A 14,375-nucleotide genomic window follows, 5' to 3' on the forward strand; every position below is an offset into this window, starting at 1 on the left:
TGATGCACTATTAGCTTAATATAATACATTGTAAATACTCTGAAAAAGGTATTTTATTGACCACCCCAATTTATTTCTGTACTTGTGTGCATGGGCAATAAGACAAAATGGTTTAGAGTTATGTTTTATTGTTAGATTATAGGAAAAAAGGATTTGGATTGGACCTTGCTGCACCTACACGTGCACATTTAAAGGATGCAGTATAAAAACTGTTATTCTTAAAAGTCAGTGTGTCAGTTAAAACTGTTTAAGATTATTGCAGCATGGATAAAAATTTGCTCGTGGATTGAAGATCCATCAAATACATTAGCCTGATTAATGCATGGGCATACTTGTTGTAAGTTTTATTTATAAATATGAATAAAATGTAAATAACAAATAATAATTGTTATTATATTACCCCATTTTTAAAATAAAATCGAAGACAAACGTCCCAGGAACGCCTTGTCGCTAGAAACTACAATCCCATAATGCTTTGCAACGTTCGCAGCATTTCTTGTCGACGTGGGAAGGTAGGGCTACGGACACAAACAAATGTCTACGGGTTTGAGGTTGAGATTCGTTATAGATAAGCGTGACATGTCAGATCCATTTCATAGAGAACTCCAGGACATTTGAAATATGTGGCTCAAACCAGAAGAGATCCTACTGAAAAACGCGTTTAAATTGTGGGTCACCGAGAAGGATAATGAGTATTTCGTGCTGCAAAGGAGACGGGGGTACGGAGAAGGAGGTGGCGGTTTGACAGGTACCGTTAGCGGTTAACGCTATGTTATCCCCCTCCTCGCAGGGTCAGGGCAGCTGCGGTGGCTTCACTGAACTACATTAAAACGAGGAAGTTGCTAACAATGTAGCTTGTTGTACATTTGCTTGGCTAATGTTCCGTCTGGCACATATGGGTCGAATGCTGCTCAGCCAAGCGAAATATGTCGTTATTGCAACAGGTATTAGTCAAGTGACATTAATGCTAGTTGGGTACTAACAGCTGGCTTCTGATGTTGTCAAGCCTGTGTGCTGAAGTGCCTGTGTCTTTAAGTGGGCTTTTGTCAATATATTTTTCTAACAGTTAATCTGCTTTACTACAGCAGAGTTGACCTGGAGGTTACACGAGGAAAGCTCTCTGCTCGACCAACAACAGTTTATTTATTTTACCTACAACTCAGGTTAAATGAAGGTAGGCTGCATAGATCCTAAAAAGCTTGAGCCAGGGTTGTTTAAGGTTTTTATTGAGGTCACAATTTCTATACTATATACAGTGCATCCAGAAAGTATTCGCTTAACTTTTTCCACATTTTGTTATGTTACAGCCTTATTCCAACAATTTGCCCCTCAAAATTCTACGAACAATACTCCATAGTGACAATATAAAATAAGTTTGTTTGTAATCTTTGTACATTTATTAAAAATAAAAAAGGAAACTTCCAGTGTACATAAGTATTCACGGCCTTTGCCATGACACTCAAATTTGAGCTTTGGTGCATCTTGTTTCCACGGATCATCCTTGAGATGTTTCTACAACTTGGAGTCCACCTGTGGAAAATACAGTGGATTGGACATTTTTTTTTATTTTAATACATTTGCAAAGATTTCAAACAAACTTCTTTCACGTTGTCATCATGGGGAATTGTTTGTAGAATTTTGAGGAAAATAATAAATTCAGTTCATTTTGAAATAAGGATGTGAATAGTTTCTGGATGCAGAAATAAAAACCCAAAATGTGTAATGTTACTCCAGTGTCAGGGACTGCTGCCTCTGGATAATAAATGTCTTACCTCTGTGGAGACACAAATCTTTAGCTGAACTCTCACACTTTAAATAAGGTTATAGTATAGCTTTGCTAAAATGGGAAAGTTGTTTGCCCAGAAGGAAAGACATTTCTACAAAGCCTAGTCGTGTCTAATGCTTGTTCATATTACTTAGTAATCTGTCAGTTTTATTTGACTAATAATTTAATACAAAGAAATCATTTAAAATTGGATTTAAAATGGCACAGTTAACAATTGAGATAATACTTTTACATTTTGGGCAGATGTGATAAAATATGTACATACATTTTAGTGCAAAATGGGTCAAAAAAAGTTAAACAAGAATTTGTTTTCATCAACATAATATTTAATGCATATTTAGCTGGTACAAATGGAAATTAGAAATTAATCAAACAAAATTTATAATTAATGTACCAAGAGTGGTGCGAACCTTTGAACCAATGTAAGTTTTACTATTTTGTTTTTAACATTTTTCTATACAATTCTTGAACCATTTTGTTACTTCTGATGATGAAGAAACATTTGTTATAGCTGAAGGTACATTATTAGCATGTTAGGGTTAGGGTTAAGTTTACGTCTTCTTACATTTAAAAGGCATATAATGAGGTGCAAAATAAACCCTACAAACTTGGATCTTTGAAAGCCATTCTCACCTGACAGTAAAAAAGTAGTGCTTTTAACATCACCAGCGATAGCAACCTATAGTTTCTAAACACATGCCACAGCTTGACAGCTGTAAGGCAATTAATCGAGAAATAATAGTGTTCTAGCTGAAGGCAAAATGGCCGATGTCCTGTCTGCCTGATTTAATGATAGTGTAGGTTAAATACTACCTGATGGTATATAAAATGCCTCACTTGCAGCCCTCTCCAGCACAGAAGCTGTTTATGTCTGAAGAGTACTTCATGCGTTATAGTCTGTACTTGGCTATGTTCTATTGTTTGACACCGATAAGAACGTCAATTCTGTGAACAATTTCTGAAGCTGTTGAAGCTTTTACTTTTTAGAAACTCTTTGTGAAGAGCCGATCCGTGTTCAGCTGACAGGCCAGTATGTTGCTGATGCAGTGCATGAGAGTGGTTTCACTGCAACCTCATTAATAATTCATGAAGGGCGTCTTAATAGACAAGTTGTAAGGGCAAAAGATTTAGCTAATTTTAGTTGGGCAGCACCAATTTGGACCTCAGGGATTGTTCATTCCTACTGTCTGAATGACTGTAAAGGGACGGTTGTGATCACTGCTGTATCAGTCTTTTGAGAGTAAATACATCAGAAAATCACAGCTATGATCAGTAATTAGTCAGGGGTCCTTAAATCATATACTGAATATTCTCATATTCAAATTAAAAAAACGTTAAAAGTCATGGTAATAGTGTTGCTAAAAATATATTTTACTGTATGCTATAGGCCTCCTCGTGGGAACGTTGGATACTGTGTTAGACTCGACATCCAAAGTTGCTCCCTACCGCATTCTTCACCACACACCAGACTCACAAGTGTACTGGTCCATAGCATGTGGTATGTCACTGTATCTTTATCTGACAAGCATTTTATTAGTGCTGCTAAATCATTGTGTGTTTGAAAAAAAAATTACCTTCAAATTAAATCACAGTACAAAATTTATGAAATTGCATAAAAAACATTCATAATTAAGGGAATTAGTAATAAAAACTGTTGCTTCTGTGATAAAACAGAGCCACTCTGATCCAACTTATCCTGACAATGTTTCCGTAATTTTTCTCATCTTTGGCTTTTGGCCAGGTGTCACCAAAGACGAGATTGTTCAGCACTGGGATTGGCTGCATCAGAATATCATGAGGACACTCTCTGTTTTTGACTCCAGCGAAGACATCACCAGCTTTATACAGGGCAAGATAAGAGTAAGAACCATATTGAAGTGGGGACTTCTACTATATTTACAGTATATATGTTGATGCCTAAGCCAGGCTAAAATTGTAAAACTGTACAATTGCTCACATTACACTGGAAATACTGAAATCAAATGGCATTTTAGCTACTTGTGGGGAGCTTTGAAACAACTGGGAAGTGACCGTATAAACCTCATAAGGCAAATGCGTTAGCAGACACTGCTCTTTCTATATATGACGCAATTCCACAACAATAATCATTTAAAGTGATTTATCTGACAAGTGAATAATTCCAATATGTTGGTTGTTAATTATTAGGGTAGCTTTAAGAAAGAATATACATTGTTCACCCCCCCGCAGTAAATTTTGCATTTCACATGTTAGGGTCTTATCGCTGAGGAAGGAAATACGTCCCTGGTGCTGGAGGATGATCCTGAGAAATTCAGAGAAGCTCTTTTGAGGTTTGAGAAGTGGTTTGAGCTGCCACTAGAAGAAAAGCTGGTCACATATTACTCATGCAGCTACTGGAAAGGCAAAGTGCCTTGCCAGGGCTGGCTCTACCTCAGCACAAACTTCTTGTGCTTTTATTCGTACCTGCTAGGATCTGAGGGTAAGCCATTTCTGTGCAATTACTTTTAATATTAACATGTTGCCATTTATAATGTTGTCTGGTAACTAAGACTGAAAATGTTTTATTATAAAAAAGCTCTTGGTAATGACAGCTTCCATAGGTCTTTACAGTGGATCTATAAGTGAAGCTGGACTTAATAAGCAGAGTGGCAAATGAGACTTTTCACAATTTTCTTACTGCCAGCAGCCTGTTATAATGTCCTTTTAATACTTCTTCTTGGTAATGTCTTTAATATATTTAAACAGCAATACATTTCAAGTATTCCAATGAATGTAATGTAAAATCAGATAAAAAGAAAAAAGAATGTTTACAAATCTTTTTTGATTATTGTCATGATTCTGCAGTGAAACTAGTCATCTCCTGGGATGAGATCTGGAGGTTGGAGAAAACCTCTAATGTTATTCTGGCTGAGAGTATCCATGTCTTGGCTCATGGGGAAGATCACTACTTTTCCATGATGCTGCACCTTAATGAAACATTTGGTATAATGGAACAGCTGGCTGACTACTCCATCAAACGCCTTTTTGATAAAGAGGCCTTCCAGAGAGAACCAGCACTCTCTGACCCCCTGCAAATCACTAAGAGGTACTTTCTGTCTGCTATGTTGCACAGCTTTACATGATCCTGTTTAAGCTGGCTGTCAACTGTAAGAACCAGAGTAAACATGAAGTCTTACTTGAGTCAAATAGCTTTTATGTTTGTTTTAACTTGCCTAGAGTAAAGGTAGGTCATCCAATGCTAGTGTCAGGTAGTTTTAAATCAACTTACTGTTGTTGTTTATGTTTCTATTTAGACTATGTCAGCTTTTTATAAAAATTTGATATGCTACTATTATGCTTTGATATTCGGAAATTAAATTTGCAGATTTAAATGATCTAACCTAACGCATGATGTTAGCTCAGCCATTTTCTGCTTTCTGTGCCGCACAGAGGTCTAGAAGCCCACGCAAAGAGCGAGCAGTTTCGGACATTTTTCAGGCTTCCCAGAGAGGAAAACCTATTAGAGGTGCATGAGGGCTTCCTGTGGGTACCCTTCTGTCATTTTAACACACTTGGAAAGATCTGTCTATCTGAGAACTACCTGTGTTTCGCCAGTCAGGATGGAAGCCAGTGCCATGTTATCATTCCAATGCGAGAGGTAAAGTCAAACGAAGGTGTTATGAGTGGATCATTAAAAACACAGTATAACACCTCAATCTCAAATAGCATACTAATGAATAGTAAAAAACCTGAGAAATGCCAGTCTGATCTCCAGACATTGCTTTCCTTTTTCATTAGGTTGTTAATGTTGAGAAGACAGACTCCAGCAGCAGGGCTTTAACAGTGTGTGTGCGTGGCAAGAGAGCGCTGCGTTTCTCTGAGGTTCGGGACTATCAGCGGCTTGCCAACTCAATCCGTAGCAGATGTGGGATTAGTGCCAGCCCTCAGCACTCAGCTTCAGCAGAGGTAACGTGTTTTACTTGCTGTGGTATTTGTGCTATTTTACTTCACTTGACTTTGCTGTTCATTCTACAGTTAGCAGGGGTTTCTGACCATAAAAAAAATTGCATGTCTGTATCACAAAGGCAATACGAGGGGAATGCCAGTCACTCATCAACCACTTCGAAGACAATCCAGAAGATGTAACACTGATGGTGGGACAGAAAGACAGCAGCAAGGCTGTTAGCACAGAGGCTCTGATGACTGTTTACCACCCCCAGGATGTTGAAAACCTTGACCCCAAAATGGTAAATGGCAGAGTGTTGTTTAAATGAAACACAGAGATGCATTCATCTGTTTAGAAATACAAACTGGTATTTCAAGGTGTGTGTTTTTTTTTGTTTGTTTTTTTTTTCTGCAAAAATGTAATGTGTTCTAAATGTTTATTTGACAGCTTAAAGAGAAGATGAAGGAGCAGTCTTGGAACATACATTTCTCTGAGTATGGACGTGGAACTAGTATGTTCTTCACCAAGAAGACACGAGACTTGATTGTTCGTGGTGTTCCGGAGGCCCTAAGGGGAGAGCTATGGATGCTTTTTTCAGGTATTTATATGTCAAACCTTGCACATGCTCATTCAGCATAAATAATGCGGAGGGATCTCTGTATCATCTGTTTTGGGTGGACTCTGGTTTTGACTGTTTAGGAGCTGTGAACGACATGGCCACTCACCCTGGCTATTATACCGAGCTGGTTGAACAGTCTCTGGGCACAAGCACTCTGGCTACAGATGAGATTGAAAGAGATCTGCATCGGTCTCTGCCAGAACACCCTGCCTTTCAGAGTGACACAGGAATCTCAGCTCTACGCAGAGTCCTTACTGCCTATGCCTATAGGAACCCTAAAATCGGATATTGCCAGGTATTTTTATTTCTGCAGCCATGTGTTAACAAACAGAAAACCACTAATTGATAGGTTTTGCTTAAATGCAGAAGCAGTCTGTACTGTATTTAGCCAGAGGTTTGTTCTCATAAAATAATATATAATCAATAGGACAAACATGCACACAGAAACATAATTACAAGGAAGCTCATTTTCCCTCATATTTATAGTATACTTTCATTTCTAGTGAATTTATGTGAGATTATTCTTTGTTTTGGGTGTTTAAACAAAGACACATGTAAAGTGCTGGTTGTGGTACAGACTTCAACAAAAGCGGATTTTAAAGCCCTGTCTCCTTGTGCTTGATTATTCTGTTTGTAACATTGACAAGTACAAGTCCAGAGGAACAGTCAGTCTGTTCTCATACTTTGAACAGATGGCTTTTTAGCTCAGAAAAGACCATAGATGCTCTAAAACCACAAAACATATTTTCAAAAAGTCACAGAATGTGTCCTGGATAAACACACACATCTTAAAAGTGGCTTCCTCTTTAGTAGAACTTTGATGGACTCACACCCATAGCAGTCTGTTGTTTGAAAGTGCATCCTTTTCTCCTGCTCAGGCCATGAACATTCTCACCTCAGTTCTCCTGCTCTACGCTAAAGAAGAAGAGGCTTTCTGGCTTTTAGTGGCTGTCTGTGAGAGGATGTTGCCAGATTACTTTAACCGTCGAATTATTGGTGAGGTTTGAACCAAGGGACGCTATGCTAAAATTTAATTTGTTGGTAACGGAGATGGAGGACTAAACATTTCAATAATTTTTGGAATTGTGCTTTCATTTTTCTTTAGGTGCTTTGGTTGACCAGGCAGTATTCGAGGATCTGATTCGTGAAAACCTCCCTCAGCTGGTGGAGCACATGACAGACCTGAGTTTCTTCTCATCCGTGTCCTTGTCCTGGTTTCTCACTCTTTTCATTAGTGTCCTGCCTATAGAGAGCGCTGTAAATGTGGTGGACTGTTTTTTCTACGATGGCATCAAAGCCATTCTGCAGCTTGGGCTGGCTGTGCTGGACTACAACATGGAAGCTTTGATCAGCTGTCATGATGATGCAGAAGCCGTCACCATCCTCAACAAGTCCGTGTGAATACAACCACAACAGGATTAAAGAATTTAAAAAATGTATTACAGTGTCAAATTAATTTGTCTCTCTGATTGTGTGATTTCAGATTCTTTGACAGTGTGACAAACAAAGACAGCCCTTTGCCTCCAACAGTACAGCAAGCCTCAGTGGGCAGTAATGATAAAACCTCCCACTTCAATGTGGATATCAGTGAACTTATCCGAGAGGCGTATGAGGTATTGAAGATTTTTGAAAAGTCAGATTTACTCTGTGTTGTCTATGGTGTGGTTGATTTTTAGACAAACGTGTTTCTTTACAGAAATACGGAAATATTCGTTCAGAGGAAGTCGAGAGGTCACGTAAAAGAAATAAACTGTATGTGATCCAGACACTGGAGGATACAACCAAGCAAAATGTTGTACGTAATCATGGACACAGGTTTTTTTTTTGTTTTTGTTTTTTTGGAAAATATGCTGTTTACAATGCCATTGATTGATTTAAAAAAATCTGCTTTCAGATTCGGGTGGTGTCACAAGAAGTCAGATTAAGTGCTTCACAGCTGGATGAGCTTTATAATTTATTCAAAGTAGGTTAAAAAGAACACATTTCTAGTACCATACAAACATTGTAAACAACAATAAAAAAAAAAAACTTTAAATAGACAAGTCATATTTCCCTTTGTTTTCCAGAGACAGCATTTCCTCAGCTGCTACTGGACAATGCAGAGTCCAGCTCTGCTTCATCATGACCCCAGCCTGGCCTATTTGGAGCAGTACCAGTTAGGTTTCCAGCAGTTTAGCATGCTCTTCTCCTTGCTAGAGCCTTGGGCTTTTTGCAACATCAAGAGCACCATCTCCCTCTGGGTTTTCCGCCTTATAGATGAGAATCAGGACGGCCTTGTCAACTTTAAAGAGTTCTGCTGTGCCATTGGTAAGTTCATTCATTGTCTGCTCCCACTAATGCTCTTTTTAAACTCAGTCCTCACTGCAATGTCCATAAATTGCTTTTCCTGCAGATACTTTGTACAGTGGATCCTTCACAAATAAGTTGAAATTCCTCTTCAAGCTGCACCTGCCACCAGGTAAGCGAACGACAATGGCTACAACCAGCAGCAACACCCCTAAATTAATGCCATCTAAAAAGAAGATTTTTGCTCAACCTTTCCTAGGTGTGGGATCTGTCTTTTGTAAAAAAAAAAAAACGGAATTAAGTTATCTTTAGCATCAACCCATTTCTTTCACAACTTATCTATAGTGATCATAGACTCCTGACTCTTGCAGAGAATGTTTTCATAAAGGATTCTTTACATTCGCCAGCACACATGACAGCAGTAACATGACTGTAGCAGATATACAGAAGCACAGACTCTGTCTGCCCTTTTAAAAGTCAAGGTCAGAAAGAGTCCTAATAAGTTAAATTTTCTTTTATCGGGCTCAGACATTTTTAGTTATCACTTGAATAATCCAGTCCATAACTCAGTATTTGTTGAGTGAGCACTTTGCCTGAGAAAAGAAACTAGATGTGTGACTCTTGTCTGCATGATGTGGAAATGTTTGCTTTGAGGGAAGGGGTAAGAATAGCCTGTGTTGGGTGCCATTGTAACAATGGGTGTAAGGAGCTGTTAGGGCATTTTGCAGTCGGCTAGTTTGTCCACAAATAGAAGAAAAAGCTGCTCAAATTACAACTGACACTTTAGCAACAGATGTGTACTGAATCATTGTAACTGACGTGGCAGACTAGTGAGCATCAAGCATTAAAGGTTGCTTTATGTCTTATGAATAGTATACATTAATTTAGTGCCAAGGACCCATCCCAATTGCGTGCCAAGGTCCAAACAAGGTGACTGAATTCCAGCTTTGCCCCTAAAGCTGATTTGCACTTCTGTGCTGCGGCTACACTATTCTTACATGTGTAGGTACCAATGCTGCCCTTTGGTGTGTGGAGTGTTTGTTCTCTGCTTGTGCACTGTACTGTTTAGTGATGTGTGCTTATAATTAAAAGGAAAATCTTGTGCTTTAAAGGGCTGCAGAAAAAATAACAGTCTTTAGGCAATTTTCCAGTTTCACAATTGGATATGAGCCTTTTTGGAGTAAGCAAACCTCAGATGATGTGATATCAGTTAACTTATAAAGGAAGTTGTTAGAATTGGGTCGATCGATCAAAGAAATGAACTCGTGCTATCTCTCCAGGGATTTTCAGTCCAAACAGAGTATAGCAGCTGAATTTACATTTACTTTTGTTTACAATTATGTCTACTTATTCTAACCTCACCGACCCAAACACAAACGTGATTTCTAAGTTTCTGTCCAAACTGAACCCAAACCCTCGGTTACTGACTAGTGATGCCATGCTCAAATTGGGTATCTGCCATCCATCCCAACACACTCACACTGGTTTGGGTAGGAGCATAGAAATCTAGCATGTCTCAAATAAATATGTTTTTTTTTTTATACATGTGCAATAATACTAACCGTAACAATGAGTTACCAGTTTATTGCCACTTCTTCAGCCTATATAAATGAGTAATAAACAACACCACCACTATCTACATTACTATAGTCTTCAACATGATCTTAGAACCCATCTAATAACCTTCACAAAGATACAGTCTGTTGCAGCACTGTTAGATGGGATTGCATTAGACTATACCTAATAAACTAATAACTGTATGCTCATCTATTTTCTTTAATCAAATTCATGTGAATGCTTGTTCACTTTTGTGTCTTAATCTTTCCTCTCATTATACTCATAGCCAATATTTTCTAGCTTTTACAGGAAGTCCTTTGCACCTAAAGGAGCAAAGAATCCAGAACTTTATTCAAGTGACTGAAGACTCTTCTTACTTGAGTAGACTCACTGGTTAGCCTTTCTTCTATTTCTTTTCCTTTAAAACTCAAAATTCACTTTTCTTCTTTTCCACCTATATTCTATGATAATTCAACCTATGAACTAATTAATTGTTCTTGAAGCATTTCTCTATATAGTTTGTTCACATGCCACTTGTGTATTTCAGCATTTGATCTTCCAGAAGATGGAGTGATAAGGAAAAGCCCCGAACGAGGTAATGTTACACCAAAATATTTTGTATGCATTTCAAGGCTAGAACAAAATTACTGTAAATGTCTTAGTTTTATGAGATGATGTGCACTTGTGTGTAAAATGTCAGGTAGAGGAAAAGTAGACCTGCAGGCCTACTTGAAACAATGGCAAAATGAAATACTTAGGAAAGAGGAAACCATCAAGGATCTACCCCGAATTAATCAGGTAATTCAGTTCATGATATGACTAAAGACACTATCTAACCTTCCACGTTAAAATGTCATGTGACATGTTTAACGACCTTATAAGTACAATTTTATTTTCTCTCAGACTCAGTTCATTCAGTTCTCCAAGACTCTCTACAACATTTTTCACGGTGATCCTGAAGAGGAGTCTCTGTACCGAGCCGTGGCCCATGTAACCAGCCTTCTCTTAAGAATGGAGGAGGTGGGACGGAGACTGCAGGAGCCAAACATCCCACCTGAGTCCAGGAAGATTGCCAATAATGCTGCTGCAGAAGAGTCTTCAACTGAAGAAGCTTCCAACACCCTAGAGATCTGCAAAACCTCCAGCTCCCCCAACAGTCAGGATGCAGTGCCCGACCTTGTAGAGACAGAGTGGTCATTTTCTTTCGAGCAGGTCCTGGCTTCTCTGCTAAACGAGCCAGCCATAGTTAGCTTCTTTGACAGACCTGTTGACATTCATACTAAATTAGGACAAGCTAAGGTTGGCCAGTTGAAACAAAAAGCAAATAAGTAAAAGGATACACTAATTAGATGCTTTGTTCTGATTCAAACCTAGAGGTCACAATGAGTTTCTTTTCTCCACTTGAATCTTTCAGTAGGTTTTCACGAGGCTGACAGGAAGGTTACTGTTAATGTGGCATCACAAATGCCAAATTTTAACTTGCACCTGGCCCCTGATTATCAGAAAAAATTACCGATGAAACAAATGAGCCCCAGCATCACTGGAAAGAATGTTTATTCCAGTGTCAGTTTCCATCGACCAACACCTTCAGTTTATTTTTATGATAATCATTGAACATGCTAAGCTGTCGTTCCTCAAATCTGATAATGCATTTTCAAGTTTGTGATGAAATTAATCCTCTGACGTAGCCGTAAGTACGTAAAGTGTAGTTTCAAATATTTTCCCTGGAGCAAGTACATTATACTTTTGTATTATATAAGGAACGTTCAGTGCTGTTCCTTGTATTTAGTGACATGACAGATAAGTGCCCCCCCCCTCTTATGTCATTCTGAAGTAGACCTCCATAATGAATGACTTGGTAATCGTGACTGGGGCCACAGGAGGAGTCTCCTGGATAATTTGTATGTTTCAGATTACTAGCCATTTATGAAAAGTGAAACATGCTGTAAATGCTTATGTGCTCTGTGACTTCAGCGTCTCCTTGTGAGTGTGTCCTGTAAACGTCAGCTTGTTGTGAGAAAAAAACAGCTTTTTCCCCTAATATACAGGCAGAGAATAATATAGTATAGTGAGTCAGGACAGCCTGCAGTCTTATCCCTAGAAGCCATATATTGATTTTAAAGATAACCTGAGTGAGAGCATAAAGGATTTACTAAAAAGACATGTACATTTGCAATAACCTACAAGTGAGAATGCTGTGCTGCCACAGAACACTCATTTCTCTCATTGCTCCCACAGCACTACACACAGTAACAGTATCATAGCATGACTCTAAGTATGTCATACTAAAAACTATGATCTGTGTAGAGAAATAGTTTGAATCTCACGGGACTGCTTGAAGAAAATGTGCCGTGTGTGATCTTTGCCGCGTGGTTGTTAGTTGTGCTGTTTGTTTATGTCAGTCTTACTATATATGTAGGATGTTATGCTCCTATATGAATGCAGCATTTGGTACATAGAGGTCACTTTACATGTATCTATGAGGCTTGAATTGAAAATATAGTGAGGGAGCTAAAGGACTTTTGAAGGACATTTTGTGTCATCTAATCTCAGGGTGCAATCTGTGTAAAATAATCAAGAAAAAAGGGATATTTTTTTCACCTGGGACAAAGTATACCATAAAACAGACTTATTCATAACCTACATCTTCTCTGTAAAATAAAAATAGAACATGTGTAGCATAGTTATGATTTGCCACATTATGCTGATCTTTAACATGTCACTACAGAAAGCCAGATTTGACTTGTACAGTATTTCAGTTGTTTTTGCATTTGTGCACTTTCTGCTTCTCTGCATTGTGTTTGCGTCTATCTCAGTGAATGATATGTACAGTTGTTTGAGATTCACTGGCTGTAAATATGTGCCCATATCTTGGCCAGATCTCGGAGGCACTGGATTCCAAAAGGTCATGACCACTTCAGCTGTGGTTTGCCATTTCCAAGGGCCAAATTCAGAAATGTGTGAAGCTTTATCTCTGTTTGCATAGGGAAGAGAAGCTTCTCAAGTGCAATTCTTTCTTTTCTAAACTTTCATTATTTTGCAGCTTGCTAGGAATGTTTTGTTATTTTCTTAATGAAGTGCTTATCTATTCACTTGAGACCAGTCTGAAGTGTGTTTAATCATAAAATTGTAAAGTTACCTGGCATAGATTGTCAATGTATGTACTGATTTCAGTTCTCATTGGAATTGGAAAATAACAAATTACTGTCACTGTTTACATGACACGATAATGTAAAACCAAAAAGAAAAAATAGATATACATGTACATTAAATCAAAATACCCATGTTATATTTGCTATCTTGTCACTGCTTAGACCAAAACTTAATCAGTGACTTTAGTATTAAACTATACTGATGCAGTTTTAACAACAGGGCATTCTAAGGTTTTGGGAAGTGAGTTGCTGACTACATTATTGCTGACAAATTTTTCATCGTACTTTTTTCAATACAACTGATTGTTTGCCTGTTGTTTCACGCTGCACCTATAACATCTCCAAACTTCAAATTATTACTTTCACATCCAAATTACAGCCTATTTTGTAATAATTATGCTGGATATTGCATGCTTGAGCCACTTTCTGATCATTTAATAATATCTGAAATAGAAATTATAAAAGAGAAGTTTGCTTTACAGAATTTATTTGTTGTTTTTGTGATGGGAAAATAGAGGTGTTTTAGACAAGAGAAGCCCTTTGATTTGTTTATAGTAGTTTGTGGTTTCCTCTTGTTGCCAGAGGGTAGAAATAGTCAGCCCCCTTGCTGTTACTCACCAGAGAATATACAGTATGCTTGGGTAATACTTTACCTGCTGCATTAGTATTTACTTTTTGTGCAAATGCTTTTGATTGCAAGATTGTTTTGCAAAACAGCACAGATTTTATATATATATATATATGTAATATAATAAATAAGATCATTATTCTGTGAAAAATATGGTTTGGTTGTTTTTGATTGCAGTGTTTTCTCTGTTGAGTAAAGTGTTTTAGTGAACTAAAGCATGTTAGATCAGTGCACACCAACATGGACTAAACTTTGATTGTGACCGTATAGGTAGCTAGTGCAAGTTTGTCTACTTCAGATGACACAGGCTTCGTTCTTGGGTTATTTGTCTGTAATTCACATCGTCATTGATGGATAATTAAAGGATCCAAGGCCTTCTGATAAACATCAAATTTAAGGTGCCAGAATGCAGAAAAAGAACAGTGTTTAGAGTGAGGGATGTC

At 38.0% G+C, this 14,375-nt stretch overlaps 1 protein-coding gene across 3 annotated transcripts; it reads left to right on the forward strand.

Annotated features, from left to right (window-relative positions):
* Nucleotides 1-488: 488 nt before the first annotated feature.
* On the forward strand, nucleotides 489-14,081 carry tbc1d8b (TBC1 domain family member 8B). Of its 3 annotated transcripts, XM_067492020.1 has the most exons (21): nucleotides 489-748; nucleotides 3,174-3,284; nucleotides 3,528-3,646; nucleotides 4,019-4,244; nucleotides 4,610-4,850; nucleotides 5,195-5,402; nucleotides 5,543-5,710; nucleotides 5,830-5,991; nucleotides 6,138-6,288; nucleotides 6,390-6,604; nucleotides 7,188-7,305; nucleotides 7,415-7,700; nucleotides 7,793-7,922; nucleotides 8,006-8,104; nucleotides 8,204-8,272; nucleotides 8,376-8,616; nucleotides 8,702-8,767; nucleotides 10,453-10,545; nucleotides 10,700-10,747; nucleotides 10,853-10,950; nucleotides 11,056-14,081. In XM_067492020.1, exons 1-21 carry the CDS (start codon nucleotides 622-624, stop codon nucleotides 11,482-11,484), a joined length of 3,405 nt encoding a protein of 1,134 aa, XP_067348121.1. In that variant the 5' UTR covers nucleotides 489-621; the 3' UTR covers nucleotides 11,485-14,081. The 3 variants fall into 3 exon arrangements, with proteins under 3 accessions (XP_067348121.1, XP_067348122.1, XP_067348123.1); XM_067492021.1 differs by lacking the exon at nucleotides 10,453-10,545; XM_067492022.1 differs by lacking the exon at nucleotides 3,174-3,284.
* The last annotated feature ends 294 nt before the right edge of the window (nucleotides 14,082-14,375 follow it).

Source organism: Channa argus, chromosome 22, assembly GCF_033026475.1.
Source record: "Channa argus isolate prfri chromosome 22, Channa argus male v1.0, whole genome shotgun sequence".
Classification (NCBI taxonomy): Eukaryota; Metazoa; Chordata; class Actinopteri; order Anabantiformes; family Channidae; genus Channa; species Channa argus.